This window comes from Rutilus rutilus, assembly GCF_951802725.1.
Source record: "Rutilus rutilus genome assembly, chromosome: 17".
NCBI lineage: Eukaryota > Metazoa > Chordata > Actinopteri > Cypriniformes > Leuciscidae > Rutilus > Rutilus rutilus.
The window spans coordinates 6627542-6645245 of NC_140230.1; the positions used below are offsets into that span (position 1 = coordinate 6627542).

Sequence of the window (17704 nt, forward strand, 5' to 3'; positions counted from 1 at the left end):
AGGATAGTTCATGACTCACTTTAATGCATGCTGGCGAGACAGATATGCATGTGCGGTCTTAGCGTTTTTAGCAACATTTTTAGCAAGTTGGTAAGGAATGTGTTGGCTTGCCCGGATGCAAATGCACATTCAAGCACGGCGCCCTGTGTGAGTTTTGCTTTGCTGTTGCTGGGGTAACACTGACCTAAGTCCAGGACAGACGGCGTATTTACCCACGACTGTGACTCATGTTCCCATGGCAACCACAGGCCTGGCTGACCACACCCTCGTGTAACCGTTCTTGCTGACTCACTGGACAAACATGTGGTTTGCTTTGTGTTTTCTGTTGGGATGTGTCGAGTGTGATGCTTTCACAAAGCACTTTCAGTTTTTTGTTTATTTGGAATTGTTTACTCAAGTGTTCCTTTTTATAGCTCGATTAGACATTGACCAACAACCGTCAGGGTATAGAAACCATTGTTTAACTGTGGTATTATTTGCAAAACTATGGTAAACGCAGGTAAAAACACGGAAGACTCCTCAATATCATGGTTAGTATGCAAGTTCAGATTTATTCTACAAACATTTTCCTCAAGGATCATTCAGAATTTCCTAACCATATTTTTCAGAAGACTTGCAATTGCAGGAATTTTATTTCACAATGATTGTCGTTAAAAACGACTAACATGTGCAGACAGGAATCTAAAGCATTTCAGATAGTGTTGTGGTAAAACACTTACAGATGTGTTTTTACTGGTAAAGAGGAACCTCAGTGTACCTCATTGTAATTCAACATAGAAATCATTTAAATAACAGTTTTTCTGTCATGACAACTCTCTGAGTGTTTGGCACGGTAATGGATATGATAATGTTGATGTGTTTGGTCTTGGCAGAATAGATCTGCTACACTGCTGCTGATGTATGGGACAATACATACACAAAATGCTGCTGCATGAATTACCTGTAGCAGATCTATACAGGTGGAGCTAGGGACGGTGGAGGGTTTCTGAAAGCGCACTGAAACTGTATTTGTATGGGATTAATATCCTGCCATGATTCAAAACTGAAAATAAAGTTCAGAAAGGTTGAAACTAAGTGTTCGAAAACTCAAAATCGTACAAAAAAAAAGTTTTGCAAGATCGAAAAATAAGATTTGCAAGCTTGCAAAATGTAAAAAAAAATAAAAATATCTCTGCAAACATTGTTGTTTTTGAGATTTCCTTCTTTAGGACTGCAACATTTTTTTTACGATGTTGCGCAAACAATTTTTCAGAGTTTCAAATTTGTCACTGTTCTCCCACTAAATTAGTTTGTTTTCCAGGTTTGAAACCTTGTAAATGGTGATCTGAAAACTGGTGTGCCGATGTGTGAAAAAAAGTTTTGAAACTCTGAAAACAGAGTTTTGCAGGCTTGCAAAGTGGTAAAAAAAAAAAAGAATCTCTGCAAACATAATTTTGTTTTTGAGTTTTCAATCCCACCTTTCCAGGAATACGACTTGTGATTGGACTGTACGTCAGCAGACAGCAAAGCATTGGCCAAGAGCAGAAGGCCCTCCCTCCAGGCTTTTTTTTTAAGTTGCGAGGTTGCGAAGCTTCATTTTCGCTCAGTCTGAGTTTCAGAGTTTCAGAGCAGAGCTGCGTGACAACGCTGCCACATATCACGTGAGTCGCAAGCTCGCAACTGTGTGGACGTATCTCCGCAAAGTGGGTGTTGTAAACTCAACTCTGAAAAAATAGTCTGCAATAGGAGTGCTAATGTAATGTAATGTAATAAGTTTCGCCCTTTCAAACCTCAGTTTTCAGAGTTTCAAAACTTTTTTTCACCTATTGGCACACCAGTTTTCAGATCACCATTTACAAGGTTTCAAATCTGGAAAACAAACTATACACTGGGAGAACAGTGACAAATTCGAAACTCTAAAAAAATGATTGCACAATACCGTAAAAAAAAATGTTGCACTTCTGAAGGAGGAAATCTCAAAAACAACATAATAATTGCAGATATATATATATATTTTTTTTACATTTTGCAAGCTTGCAAATCTTATTTTTCGATCTTGCAAAACTTTTTTTTGTAAGATTTTGAGTTTTCGAACACTTAGTTTCAACCTTTCTGAACTTTATTTTCAGTTTTGAATCATGGCAGGATATTAATCCCATATATTTGTAGAAGCTCATTGGCTACTGATACAGCAGGAACCAATCAGCTGTGCCCTATAGATAATAATGTGATTCCAAGAAGATTGAGTGAAAGGACCGATCAGCCTGCGCCATCTAGAGTTTCTTAACAGAACTTTGTATTAATTGTGGTGTTACCATTAGCTAAACTCTTTAGCCTATCTAGCGTTTTATATAGTCTACTGACAGGATATTTGTTTTTATCCTGTAAAGATACTCTGCAGTGATAACCCTTTATAAAGACATGCTTAAATGGGTTAAAACAAATTGATAGGGCTCTGCAAATAATTTACAATGATTATGTGCCACATTCTTTCTTTTATGGTCTTTGTATTGTGTTTTGTATCATAAATCCAGTACACTTTTTATATGCCAAAAATGTAATATATTGAATACATGTTTAGTAGTTTTCACTGAAAACTATGTATGTGCTCTTTTAAATAATCTCAATGTTGGCCAAAGTAATTGTGCTTATGATTCCTGCCATAATCAGGCAGCCTTAATGTCATATGTAAAAATGGGAAAAAATGGGATAACTTGCACTCAACCATATAATCATAAATAGTTGGGATAGTACAATTCATAGGCTTTTCAACTTTTAAAAGGGAGGAGAAAACTTTACTGTGGACAATATTAGTATTTGACCCACTATTTGTCCCGTGATGAGTTTGAATATCGTTGGGTGTATGCAATAGTAATATTGATGGATTTCATTTGTGATATTAAATACGTTAAACAATTTTTGGATTGTACTTGATTATAAAATCTGGGTTGTGAAGTAAAAACCAGTTGAGGTCCACTGCCATGAACAACCTTTAAAATGTAAAAGCTTTGTAAAAATGTTCATAGTTAGCATTATAAACACCAATGTGCATAAATAACCCTAAAGACAATGATTTACTTCTCAAGATTCTGTTGAACAGGAACATTTACAAAATAATGCTCTCATCGAAGACCAAGCAAACCACTTAAATTGACACAAAAGGTTGGGGCAGTAGTAAATCAGCCCTGTGGGAGTGTGGTTGCTATGGGGAAGACACTCGTACCTGTAAGACCTTCTCTCTAATGATGCATATCGACAGTCCAAAACCCTCCTGCACACCCTATTATCTCAAACACTGTAGAGTTGATCTAGCCCTGTTTATTAGATTGAGACTCCAAAATGGCTTGGAATTTTGTTTTAGTTAATGGTGATCAATCCCACCTCTTAAAAAACTTTTATTTGGTTGCGCTGCCAAACTAGGCTATAACCTCTGAAACCCCAAAGTGCCTGCTCTCTTTCACAACACATCAATTATTTGGTGTGGCAGAACAAGCCAGTGTTTGTGCGGAAGTAAGTGTTGCTGGATGGGACAGATGTATGGGAATCTGGGAGAACTGGACGAGGCAGAACAGGCCAGATTTATAGACTTTGTGTGTTTGTGGGCAGAACATGAAAAGAAGCTCTTGTTTCTTCAGTGCATTCCCCTGTCATTCTCCCCGATGTGCCCCCTCTGTTCCCTTATGCCCCGTCCTGCACGCCACGGGGAGAATAGGTTTCAGATGGGGTGGTTCTCTCCACACGGGGAAGACGTTGTGGTGCGGTTAGACTGCTCACCCGGGCCTGTTCAAACATGCATTATCAGATGAGCCTGGACATGGGTGATATTCTGGGAGATCGGTTCTGGCGCAGCAGCAAGAAAGGTAGGTAATGGCCTTAGTGTAGTAGTGCATAGGTAGAGAGTGACATCATCACAATTAAGGCAATTATGAGCTCTTTCTGTCCTGGAAAATTCACATTTTACAAAGAATTGACTAATTCAGTTTGCTATACTGCACTTTAGGTCAACATGGGATTGCAGCAGTGTGTTATTATTGTTTTCAAAAGAATGAGGGAAGATGACTCATTTCCAGAGACCAGAATAGCATTGGCGTTTGGTTTTTCATACTAAGTTGGGCCAACACAGAACCACCTAGCAACCACGCAGAAATGTGCATAGCAACACTGTGGCAACCACCCAAAACACACTAGCTTTGTATCTGTGACTTTTGCAGTGGCATTCATTCTTATCTTTGTTGAAAAGACCAGATTAGACCACTGTGAATTCCGATGCTGGTTTATGCCGTGTAATCCGGTTGATGGGCTAAAAATATAGCCGATGGAGCTGATTCAACCTTTCTTGTGATGCTGGTTGACCAAGGAAGTCCTGCTAGTCTTTTGGAGTCGGAAAGTGTTGCTGGTGACCAACCAGAGGTACGTTTTCTGTACAGTGGCGTAACTCGCAGCTGAACCACCATAGCATGATGCATCATTAGAGAAATGAACTAGCAAGTCATGACTGTGTCCTGAAACCGTAGTCGTTTGAGGTACGTTGGTCCGGTCACGTCGGACCACGTCGTTAATGATGTCACATGCAGTGATTCTAATTAGATCGCAATTAATGTAGATTATTATAGTTCATTTACGTGAATATCAGAAAAGCCGGGGGGTTTTTCACGTTAACATGCAGTATGTAAATGGTGTAATCTCGTATACTTGCAGTTCATTCATTCCCTTCTCACTATTTCTACTTCACTATTTTTGTTCCCTTTGTTTTGATTCATCATGGGTTCTCTATTATGTCATACTCCGGGGTTTCCTTTTGCATTTATGCCAATCTAAACACTCACCGAGCTCTCCCAGCTGATTAGGTGCTGAGACTTATATATCAGGGCAAAAATGCAATAAAAAGTCTGTACTCTAAAAATACTTTAAAGATTATACAAACGTTTTGGCTCTTTGCCTTCGTCAGTGACACGTTTGTATAATCTTTATCTCCTGTTTGTAGTAAAGTATTTTTAGAGTGCAGACCTTTTTAGCACTTTTGCATTTATGCACATGCGCACTCTTTAAAAAACTGTGCTGATCGCTGACATGCATCTTAGCTTGCTTATTGTGTCCAAGATTGTGATCTATTTAAGTCCACACCTCATATTAACAAGTAACTACTCTTGTAACGACAGGTCGAGAGCTGTATTTCCAGCAACACAAGTTTGCAACACTGTTTGCGAATGTTTGTTGGAACTACGGCTTTGGGAAATGCAGAATCTTTTAAATATGTTGGTAACGACAGAACGACAGAACTGGGAATGGTACGATCCATAGGCTTTTTGGCTTTTAATACGGAGGAGAACATGCTTGCGTCCAATCAAACACTACATTATTTTGGTGTAAATGCATCTCTTACTTGAAAATAGGGAATTTGACCCACTGTTTTTTTGCATCATGCATTTTTATATGCAACAGAATCTTTCATACAATGCTGGTTGACCAAGGAAGTCTTGCTTAAGTCGTTTGTTAGAGTCAGAATTTGTGCTGGTGCTAGTTCCTTCTCAGTGGTGTACTAACATTAATGACCATTAAACCTACAGTTCAAGTTGGTCTCAAGTTGTCTATCCCGAGTTTTTCGAATAAAGCCGGATCTTTGCCTCTCCCACACTAATCTGACTCTTGAACGCCAATTCCTCTCCTACTGTGCTCCCAAAGGGGCAGCTGGGAAATCAGGGCTGTTTCATATTCCCAACAACCTCAATTGTGAGATTTTCCTCTGGAGCTGTTTACTGCTCACAAAGCATTCCTTCGTTTTACTTCCACGCTATCATGTTCCAACTCCAAACCTGTGTTTCATTAGTAGATATGTAACAGAGAATCAGATTGGATTGTTGAAAATGTGGGCTATAATAACAGCGAATAAATCGTTTTTTTGACAGTATCCTTGTTTGAGTCCAAAGATCTGTTGGGGTTTATATTCCCGCCACCTTCCATACGTTTGAGCAGCGTTCAGGACGTGCGCTGAAGCTTTGGGTGTTGGCCAGGAGGTTGACTGTGCTCAGCGAGGGCTAATCTGAGACGTTGTGTTTCTTTCCACTTAGGAAATGGACAAGACGGAGCGATCCATGACTCATGCTGTGGAGAACACAAGGGAGACTTGTCATTTTTGCCATGTTACATAATTTTACTACTTTTCCATAGACACGTGTAGCCAAAGAGAGAAAGACTTGCACTGCTTCAGACGTCAGAGCTGTTCTGAATGTGCACCTCGCTTAAATGTGAAGACATTTTAAAGAGCGTACCCACAAAAAGTAGATCTGAGCATTGTTGTAACTTTTCATTTGGCATTCCTAAAACAATGTGGCTCTGTTTGAGAAAGCGAGGGATACGTTTGGAGAAGATCACTGTTAAGCAGTAATTTAACCTGTCTGCTTCTCATTCATTCAGGTAAAAAATGCTGGTTTTATGAACTTTAGGTCCCGACACTAGTTGCTTGTAGCTGCCAGAATCACTTTCAGTGCAGCCATTGGCCTGAGCAGTCCATTATGTTTCAAAGACAGACATAGTGGCTGGTTTACATGTTGAGCAGGATCAAATCAATTTTATTGATCGATAACAATTATTTATAAAGCACAATAAAAACAACAGTTGTTGACCTCTGTGCTGTATACAACCTTGCTAATAAGGAGGAGAGTATCAAACTACTGAATCAAACTACTACTTAACACTACTGTTACTTTAGCTCAGAGCTCATTGTGGGGTGAAATGTATTCCGGACAGTTCTCGACAGTTTTTAGCTGGTTTTGTGAGGTTGTTTTCACAAATTACCTGTAAATGTATTTGTCATTAACATAAAATTTTCTTTTCGCGACTCTACAGAAGTACAAGCAGTTTGGAGAATTGGTGGATGGAACAAAATGTCTTTGGGAGAAAAGCTAATTTGCACATGAAAAATTTGCCAGCATCTCACAAATATTTATGAGCTGCATATATTGGAAACAGCTCTTTGGCTTGAAAAAGGTTTTGCTGGGAAAAACTCATCATCAACATTTACTGGTTTTTACTCTTGCTTAGTCCATTCGCCTCTCAAAGCATTTTGGCTTATTTTTTCATGTCAACCTGAATCTTTCGGTTTTGGAAGAAATGTCAGTAATGGTCAGAGCTCTTGTCTCTCGTTTACATGCTGGTGAAATTAGTTTGTCTTTGTCTTTGTTTTAGCTTTTTTACACTCTTTGTCTAGTCATGGTTAAACTTTGGCATTCTATAATTGCTTCAGGTTAATCTTATTTCTCAAGCCATTTCACATTTCAAAGTGTAAGCCTTGAGATGCTTCAAGCAGGTGAGTATATGGAGTATGGTCTATTTAGTGACGTTTACTAAAGTAAGCATCATTCTTATTAGTGTATGCCTCATTGAGCGCCAAATGACTCTTGGACACAAGTGAGATTGGTTGTTTTGAGTGCTGCAAATGGGAGTATAAGTACAACAGGAAATTAATAGATGGTCTGATAAGGAATGCTTGACCTCAGCTGTGTTAATGGGTTAGAGATTGTTCAACATAGACACATTTGGGGCAATTTTTCCAAACGCTGTAATGATGTTTACTTCCTTAAGATCATATGATAAGCTTTAGAATCACATTGCAGTTATTGACAGACACAGTGTTTGTCCTAACCAGACGCAATAAGATTCCAGCAAACAATTCGTCTGTCCACACCAGATGCAATGTGACTGAGACATGACAAAATCAATCCAGAATCACAGCCAATCAGAATAGCGTGTGGGCGGAGCTCTCTCTGCAAGCGCACTGCACTAGCAACAAAATGGATAAGCACTTAATCCAACAAATAAATAGTACACCATAGTCATATGATTAAAAATACATACTGAGTGACTGAAACAATCTTTGTCATAGAATACACTTGTTTGTTCACAGTTTGAACTTTCTTGGTTCTGAGGTGAATTATCCATTGTACGGCTATAAAGGTCACTCAAAATAATATTGAAACTCGCATTAAAAGGTATAGACAAAAACTCTGATTATCATGGAAAAGATACCCTTTATCGAGTGCATCACGTCTGGTCAGGACATGGTGTTAGGATCATATTTGACCTCTCCAGATGTATCAGAATCCTTGATTCCCTCCATATAAGGTTCCTGATCAGCTGAGAACAGCAGGAGATTGAGTTTCCTCTGGGTTGTGAACAGGTGCTGAAGGTTAGAGGTGACACCAAGTCTTCTGACGGGATAGGCCGCACTGGTGTCGGCACTTTTTCACTTGGGACAGCTGAATCCCTGTCCCCAACTCCACTTACAATACTAGCCATGGGCTAAGAGCATGAACTTTTAAAAGTCTAAATGCATTATCTGCTTCCTAATTATAATGTGGCTAACTTGAAGGGATAGTTCACCCAAAAATAAAAATTGGCATCATTTACTCACCCTCAAGTTGTTCTAAACCTGTATGAGTTGGTTTTGTTGAACACAAACAAAGATATTTTGAAGAATGTGTGTAGCCAATCAGTTGATGGGCCTTCCATAAAATAAAATAAAAATACCATGGGAGTCAATGGGGACTAGAAACTTTTTAACATTCTTCAAAATATCTTTGAAAACAAAGAAACTCATGCAGGTTTAGAACAACTTAAGAGTGAGTAAAAGATGAAATAATTTCTATTTTTAGGTGATTTAACCCTTCAATACATTTGATTGAAGGATGATCTATTTATATATTATTTTATTAACTATCATCTTTTTTTTCTTCTTTCATTCTCTGTTTTAACTTGTTTTAGAGACTAAATGAAAAAGAAAAACTATTTGTTGACTTCAGTGTTAGCAGATATGTGGTGTGATATAGATATTGATATGGATAGTGTAGTGTGTACTTTAGAGAGGCTGTTAATAGTAGGTGTGTGTTCTTTGTTTTCAGGTTGATTTGCATTCTGCATCATTATTGCAAATCATATTCAACTGTTCATTCAGTAGATCTGAAAGAGCATTCCGTTTAGATTCTTCAGAAGATGAGCTGAATATAAATCACAAACATCCATGCAACAGAGATAAGGCTTCCGGAGACCTGAAGTGACTGACAAATTCTCATGTGGCACTCGTCTGTTTAATGCATCTTCCAGTCATATCTGATTTCATTCACGTCTCATCAGAATTTGCATCTCTTTTAGGACTGTAAGTGACTTGGAAGAAGTCGTTGGAAAGTTGAAAATGAAATTTAAAGAGTATATTAAAAAAAGTCTTTAATTATATCCCAGTTGACAGGTCTCTGTTGCCTTGGACACATGCAAAACTGACTTCTGGGTCATGTCGACCTTTGTCAGCAGGCTGAGGGAGGAAGGCACGTGTTTCTGAGCCCTAGTGAACACTTAACAGTGGGAAGAGAGCCAGATAATATCTATTCTGGGCAAACTGGGATCACTCACAAAGAGCTGAAGTGATCCAAATGGAGAGCTGGATTCTTCAATAAATTATATTAGGTGACCTCGAATTCATTCTCCCGTCTCTTTATCGCTTATCATCATTTCATGTACAGTACCCGGTTTTTCTAAACTGTTACACATTTTGAAATCAGTCATGTGTGTGAATGTGAGCTCTAAGCACCTCTAATGACTCACATGGGAATAACTGAGGAACAAAAAATGATCAGTGAATCACCACTGCTTATTCAGTATGAAGAAATTTTACTTCTGGAGGATCTTTTTTTTTTTTTTTTTAATCAGAGTAGAGGTTATGGTTAATATGTTTATGTGTATTTACTAACTCTCTCTGATTACCCAAAGATTGATTTATAACAGTCTTCAACTAATGAAGCCTTACAAACAAACTTTTTTTTTTGTCCAACTGGAAACAAGGTCTGAAATGTATACAATTTTGTGTTGTTGTATGGAGTACATCTTTCATTTCATAGCTTAAAGTGTTTATAAAACCATTACATTTTTTGCTGAGCCTGTCTGACTGATTATTTTTTTTACAAACAGAAATCCTTTATTGCTCTTTCTAGGTCTGTTTTATGTTCAAATTATTATTAGCTATTAGTTAATCAAATTTTAAGTAACTCAAAACAGTTTAATTGTTTGGTATTGGTAAGGCTTAGGGTTAAGGTAAAAAAAAAAAAAAAAAAATTAAGAAGTCTCTTGTGCTCACCAAGGCTGCATTTCTTTGATCAAAAATATATATGCAGAAAAAAAAACAGTAATATTGTGAAATATTATTATAATGTAAAATAAATGTTAATTTAAATAAATGTTTTAAAAGTAGTTAGACAATAGAGCAAAACATTTTAATATAAATCTTTTGTATATTATAAATTACTTTACTTTCACTTAATCAGTCATCTTTGCTCGGCAGTGGCTCAGTGGTTAATGTTGATCGTCTACAAACCGAAAGGTTGGTGGTTCAATCCCCGGTTCCACCTGACCAAGTGTCGAGGTGTCCATGAGCAAGACACCTAACCCCAGCTGCTCCCGACGAGCTGGATGGCGCCTTGCATGGCTGACACCGCCGTCGGTGTGTGAATGAGTGAGTGAATGGGTGAATGTGAGGCTATGTAAAGCGCTTTGGTGGCCATAGGTCTGTGAAAGCGCTATATAAATGCAGTCCATTTACCATTTACCATTTGCTGAATAGAATGAATAATTTCTTAATATAAATTATAAACATAAATTCTAATGAAAAAGTAGTTTCAGACACAGCTTAATAGCCAATGACTTTAATGAGTGCATATTAATCAATCACATCATATGCACTACCTATTCCCAGACAGCATTCATCTGTGCTGATTATGACAGAGAGGTTGTTCTTGGTTAAGCGTGCTGTGATGTCCTGCACAGCTGCCCACAAGTTATTTTCATGGCGTTGGAGCGACGTGAAAGAGGATATTTGAGTTTCCCGGAACTGACACACTGTCTGACTGTTTCCATGGCGATTAAAACAAAAACATTTTCCGTTTGAGGTATGAGGGGGTGCGCATGGCATATCCCTACCATTTATTCCAACCAGATATACTCAGAAAACTGGTAATTGCAGTGGTCATTAAGAAGCATATTCAGTTTTTCCAGAAGGCATTAGAGACAATCAGTGCAACTCTACACTCTCTCTGCTTCTGCTCCCTGTCTCTGCATCTGTCTGTGTCTATCCCTGTCCTACTCCCTCAAAATCAGACACCATGTTCATGGTTCCTTTGAAAGGTTAGCAGCAAAGCATGGCTCTTTATATAGTAGACTCTCTCACAGGGAACTCAAATTCAACAGCTATATTGAGATTGAGATATATAGAGCCCTAGATGAACTCTTCATCCATTCTTTCAAACTGTTGCATCACATCATTGTACTGCCAACAGTGCTTGTAAAAACGTGCTTAGTGTAATGCTACGGTCTTTTATCATCTTTTAACTCCATAATTAAAGATGGATTTTGCTGTATAGAAATATACAAATGTATCAGTTTTCAAAACATTATCCAGCTACTCATTTGAAATTAGCTTCAGTTTAAAACTAGCTAAACGGTAACATGTGTTCTTCTGCCTGCTTATTTTTTTCTGCATGTGATTTGCGCTTATAATAACATGCTTTTAGTGTACTTTTCCACTTGAGTCCCTGCTGTTTCGTACTTTCTTCCTGTTCAGTATCTGCACTGATTCATCAGTTAAGTCAGTCATTCATGTTCAAATGTTCTTTGTCAACCTATTAATCACAAAACCAAAGTAAGGCATTTTCTGAGGAATTCAAGTGTCTCTAGGGAAAAAGGAGTGTCCCGACACACGATCTGAAGTGTGTAAACCCTGACTGCCTAAGGTAGGTGTTAATAACTGTATCTTTCACCTATTGGATGACTTACGTGAAGGGTGTCTCCTTTTCTCAAACCTAGCTTCTGATTGACCAATCTACTCTCTGAGATGGTCCAACATACCCCGGGGGTGTGTAAACATGTGCTGTGCACCACTGTGGGTGGTTCCTAGACAGCGTAGCACATATGCCTCAATGAGACATAGGTGTGCTGAACGAGCACTTCTTCTTTTCTTCTTCCATTTTTAGAGTTCTATTTTTGCGTCCTACACTTTTGGCAATTATCTTTGCAAGCGTTTACATCAAGCCATTCACAACTGTTAAAGAGTCTGCCGACCAGGCAGTTTGATTTTAGCAGTTTCTTCCTTGCTCGAGCGAGGTAGGAGGGGCCGACTGGATCATAGTACTCTCTCTCTCTCTCTTTCTCTTTTACACACACCCCCTCTCATTGCAGCTCTGCCAGTTCGGACTATGCTCACTTCCAAGGAAGGCTGAGTGAAGGAGAGAACAGTTTTCCTTTTCTAAGTTTTTCCTTTGCCTACGAGAAAGTTTGAGAAGAAAGAAGAAACCCTTTTGATGAGGAAGGAAGTTAGCTAAACAACAACGAACAGACAGGTTGTATTTATTTTTAGTGTCTTTTTTGATTGAATTGGCAGCACGTGGCAGCAGGCTCTGCCTCAGGACCCTGGAGAGTGAGGTCATTCAGTGATTTGTTCTTCTTTGGCAAAGCTGTTCCTGTTTACTCAGACGCTGCAAGACTAAGGAAGCACAATGGTTGCTGGAATGGTAATGCCCCTTGACAACCTGAAGGCCATCTATGAGCGTCTGTTTCGGGATGGCGTCATGGTGGCCAAGAAAGACAAGCGCCCTCAGACCATGCACCCTGAGATTCCTGGTGTGGCAAACCTGCAGGTGATAAGAGCCATGGGCTCGCTGAAATCCAGGGGATATGTAAGGGAGACCTTTACGTGGAGGCATTTCTACTGGTACCTTACTAATACAGGGATTGTATACTTGCGTGATTACCTACATCTGCCTCCAGAGATTGTGCCCACTCCTCTACAGAGAGTACGACGGCCAGCTGCCACTCTGGCCATCGCCCGCAAGGCGGAACGGGTTCAGTCTGTTGAGGGGCCAACTTCTTATGTTCCCAAACCTGGCAAAATGGGTGCAGAAAAACAAGAGGCTCTGATGGATCGACAGGGTTACCGTCGCAAAACAATGAGCATGGATGAACCTGAAATTACTGAATCCAATGACAGAACACCAAGATTTAGAGGTCGCCCAGTGGCTAGCAGTCAGATCAAACCCAAAGTATCATGGGAATCCAAAGAGCAGCCAATGCTTTCTGATTCTCGTGATTACACCAAAGAGATGGAACCAAGTGCTAGGAGGGAGGTTGCTATGCATTCAGTCTCTCATATGCCTTCTATTGAAACTCGCCATGCTAAGCCAGTTGAACAGGAAAAGATGGTGGAATGCACCAAGGCAGGATTCGTTCAGAAACCGCAAAAGGCTCATTTGAGCTCAGAATCGTCATCACTGGGGGCAACAGCAGTGGAATCCTCTTTGATTTCTGTCCATACTGAAGTAGCCAAAGAAAAGCCAAAAGAAGAAGTGCCTATCAAGGTCTCTCATGAAACAACATCCACAGCAACTGACAATGGCAAAACCGCCAGGGATGCTCGTCGTCCTACTCCCTCAAAACCGAAGGTGGAGAAAACACAGAAAACCCTTGTGATGAAAAATATGCAGGATGTGTCAACTGTTTCATCAGCAGAGGGAACAATTGCAGTGGAATCCTCTGTGTTTTCTGTCCATACTGAAGCAGTCAAAGAAAAGCCCAAGGAAGAGGTGTTTATGAAGGTCTCCCAGAAAACCACATCCACTGTAATAGTTGATAGCAAAACAGCTAAGGATGCTCCTCAACATACTCCTTCAAAACCCAAGGTGGCTCAAACACAGAAAACTATTGTGGCCAAAAATGTGCTGGATGTTTCAAATGTTTCATCAACAATGGGCGCAATAGCAGATGAATCCTTTGTGTCTTCTGTCCCTACTGAAGCGGCAAAAGAAAAGCCTACGGAAGAGGGGTTTATTAAGGTCTCTAAGAAAACCACATCCACAGTAGCAGATAATAGCAAAATGGGTAAAGATGCTCTTCATCCTATTACATCAGAACCAAATGTGAAGAAAACACAGAAAACACTGGTGACAAAAAATGTACAGGATGTGTCAACTGTTTCATCAGCAGTGGAGAAAAATGCAGTGAAGTCCTCTGTGCTTTCTGTTTCTACTGAAACAGTCAACGAAATACCAAAGGAAGAAGTCTGTGTCATTGTCTCACAGGAAACCACATTCAAAGGTGATAACAAAATAGATGAGGATGTTCCTGGTCCTACTCTCTCAAAACCAAAAGTGGAGAAAACAAAGAAAACCTTTGTGACCAAAAATGTGCAAGATGGCACGATTGTTTCAACAGCAGTGGAGACAATTACAGTGAAATCCTCTGTGTCTTCAGTTTCTAGTGAAACAGTCAAAGAAAAGCCCAAGGAAGAACTATTTGTCAGTGTCTCTCAAGACACCACATCCAAAGGTGATAGCAAAGAGGAAAAGGATGCTCCACATCATACTCCATCAAAACCAAAACTAGAGAAAAAGCAGAAAGCCACAAAGACCAAAAATGTGCAGGATATATCAACTGTTTCATCAACAGTGGCAACAGCAGTGGACTCCCCTATATTTTCTGTTGCTGATGAAGCAGTTAACGACGAGCCCAAAAAAGAGGCATTTACAAAGGTCCCTCAAGAAACCACATTTACAATAACTGACGATATCAAAATGGCTAAGGATGTTCTTTGTCCTACTCCATCAAAATCAAAAGTGGAGAAAACAAAGAAATCCAAAAAGACCAAAAATGTGCAGGATATGCCAACCATGATGTCAACAGTGGAGGCAACAGCAGTGCAATCCTCCATATTTTCTGTCTGTACTGAAGCAGTCAACAAAGAGCCTAAAAAAGAAGTGTGCTTTAATGTTTCTCATGAAACCACATCCACAATTGGTAGCAAAATGGATAAGGATGCTCCTTGTCTTACTCCATCAAAACCAAAAGTGGAGAAAACGCAGAAAACCATAAAGGAAAAAAATGTGCAAGAACAACCAATCAAGAACGAAAAAGCAAATGAGACCTCCATTGCACCACATCATGTGCCTGGTGCTAATGTGGATGAGGTGAAGTCAAATACCTCTGTTAGCTCTCAGGTGCCTCTCAAATCTCTAGAATCAGCAATGCCACTTCTGCCGAAGAAAGAAGAAAAATCGGCAATACAAATTGCTGAAAAGAAATCAGAGATTAATCTACCACTGCATACTTTTGAGCTTTCTGTAGAGGAGACGGTCAATAAGTCAGCCGTCACAGCAGTGCCACCCACAGCATCTAGTACTGTTCAAATGACTGACAAGCAACAGAAAGTACTTGTTTCCCAAAAAACAAAGGAAACCCAAGATGCATCTAAACATGAAAACACTAGTCCTTTAAAAGTTCATGGAAAGGTGGAGATTCCTGATGCTATTTCTACTGCTGAGGTTAAGGCAGAGGTTAAAGGTCACAAACCTGACCTCAGCCCTAAATCTCAGTCCCTATCTAAAGGTGCTGAAGTGACGATTACCACAGCTGTCTCCAGCAAGACTTCAGAAGTAGTTGTGCAAACTTTGAAATCAAACATAGAGACATCAAAACAAATTGATTCTGTTCAACAAAAGTCATCCCCAGCAAAACAGACTGAGGAACCCGCAATCACAGAAGAGGCCAAAGTTGCAAAAGACAGTTATACAGTGGATGCCTCAAAGCCTTTAAAAGGAAAGAAGAAAAAGCAGAAATCTTCAAACAAAACTCCTGCTGTAAAACAGGCCCCTCCACCTATAGCTGAGACAAAAGTGACAGAGGTAAAGACAACAGCCCAGGATGCAGGTCGGGTTGAGGGCCCTGAGCAAGTTGCAACAAATGAGTCTGCAAAGACATCCCCTGAAGCAATGCACGATGTGGATAGCATGCAACCAACAGCTGTACAGAATGAGGCCCCGGTTCACAAAGGGGAGGTGGAGCCTGCTCAGCCCTTGGCTGAAAAACGGGAGGTTCTGAGAGGAAAAACATCCTCCTCGCAGAGACAGTGGGAAGCACCGGCAGCCTCAGCGTCAGCAGCTACAGCAGACTCGGCCCAGCTCACCCCCCTCCCTAAACAAGGGGAACCTCCCAGCGTTGCACAACACACGGCTGCTCCTGACACACAGCAGAGCTCAGAGAAGCAGAACAGGTTTTTGGCTAGCAAGGCCCCCACACAGCCTGTCATCACTGGACCCCTTCCTGCCAACGAGATCACCTGCGACGTGCAAAAGCAGTCCACAGACGACGCCATGCGGAAGAAGATTGTTGTGGTCGAGGAAGTGATTGAAGTGCAACAGATTGCCAGTCCTGTTGCGGGACAACCTGCTACACCCTCACCGACAGAGGTTGCAGGAGATGATTTGGACTATGATGTCTTGGAAGAACTGGCCATAGAGCGTGGCCTCCTGTCGGATGAAGAGACTTGGGATCATTCACTACAAGAGCCAGAAGGCAAATCCTTCCCCAACTTCGTTGAAGGTACGAGTCCTTTTTCATTTCAATCACTCTATATTTCAAATGTGCTTTGATGTCAGTAGCACTGCTCCGGTTTCCATCCCTATTTGCTCTGTGGGAGGTTCAAGGTGACTGTTGTAGTGTCAGAATAGTTGTGCTGTTATTAGACTGTTGGGCATGATTTTCTTGAGTGGTGTTAACTTTATATGCATGATATTTGAGTGAATGATGCCTGAGCTTAATATTTATTGAATGAAAAACACAAGTACATTTATAGGTTTTCAAGATTTGTGCAGAGAAGCTTATACAAATTAGCTTGTATAAAGATATGGACAGTATCAACAACTCTAGAACCTCTTTCAAAAATGTTTTGTCTATGCAACAATGCACATCTGTTTTGTAGCTGTATTTATTCAACATTCCTGGTTTATCGCTGTTTCTTTCCACAGGCACAAATCTGGGCATATTTGTTTCCAGTTATTTCGAAAAATTAACCTCTCACAGTGATTCACACCACACCCACACCCAAAACATCAAATTATGCATGCAATGTTTTGCAACCACCCTTTTGCCGTGCAACATTTTGGGACTAGCTAGTGATTTTGTTGCAAGTTTTCCTTCTTCAAGGGGAATACCAGACTGCTGGTAATGAGTAGTTAAGCAGCACTGTGTTTCTGACAGTACAATGCTTGGAGTCAGTTCTCCCCTCCCTGCTGCCAAACACAACCCATATAGTTTTTCTGTTCTTGGAGTAGAAAAAGAGTCATTAAACAACAAAATCAATACTGTGTTTAGAGGATCCTGTGTGCCACTCTTGCAGGAAGCACGTGTGTTTGGTTGTTTCCTCTAGATTGTCTCGGTTTCCAGTGGTCAACTATTAGCTGGTGACTTCTGCTTTGCCGCTTTGTGTATTATGCAATGGTATGCCACAGATTAGATGGAGTTGTCCATCCCAAATTCCACCTTTGTCTTTCTCCCCATTGCTCTGGAATGTGTGCTGCAGTTGCCTTTGTTGTTGTTAGCTGTGCATTTCAGTTGATGCTTGTACACTTTAAATGCAAAGACATTTAATGGAACCATTGATTTGTTTCATTTTATTTACTGGAACAGTCTACTATTGTAGATTTCTCACAGTAAGTGGTTAAGTTTTGCACAATCTAATGGGTGTGCTTAGTAGGTGAATCACAGAGGAAAGATCCAAAAACAATTAGCCTTTTGTTTGAAGGTTTTTGTTAGTCACTTCATCATGACAGGTCTTTTAGGAATTCCAACCAAACACAATTGGATTTGAAAAAGGAAAAAGCATTTATACAATATTATGCTCAAGACTAACTAACTCAAG

At 40.0% G+C, this 17704-nt stretch overlaps 1 protein-coding gene across 1 annotated transcript in view; it reads left to right on the plus strand.

Annotated features, from left to right (window-relative positions):
• The first annotated feature begins 11918 nt into the window (after positions 1-11918).
• Positions 11919-17704, plus strand: part of plecb (plectin b) — an 80602-nt gene continuing 74816 nt past the window's right edge. The window contains 1 exon segment of the mRNA XM_084435277.1: positions 11919-16386. Within this exon segment, the coding sequence (XP_084291403.1) occupies positions 12513-16386 (3874 nt within the window). The 5' untranslated portion in view covers positions 11919-12512.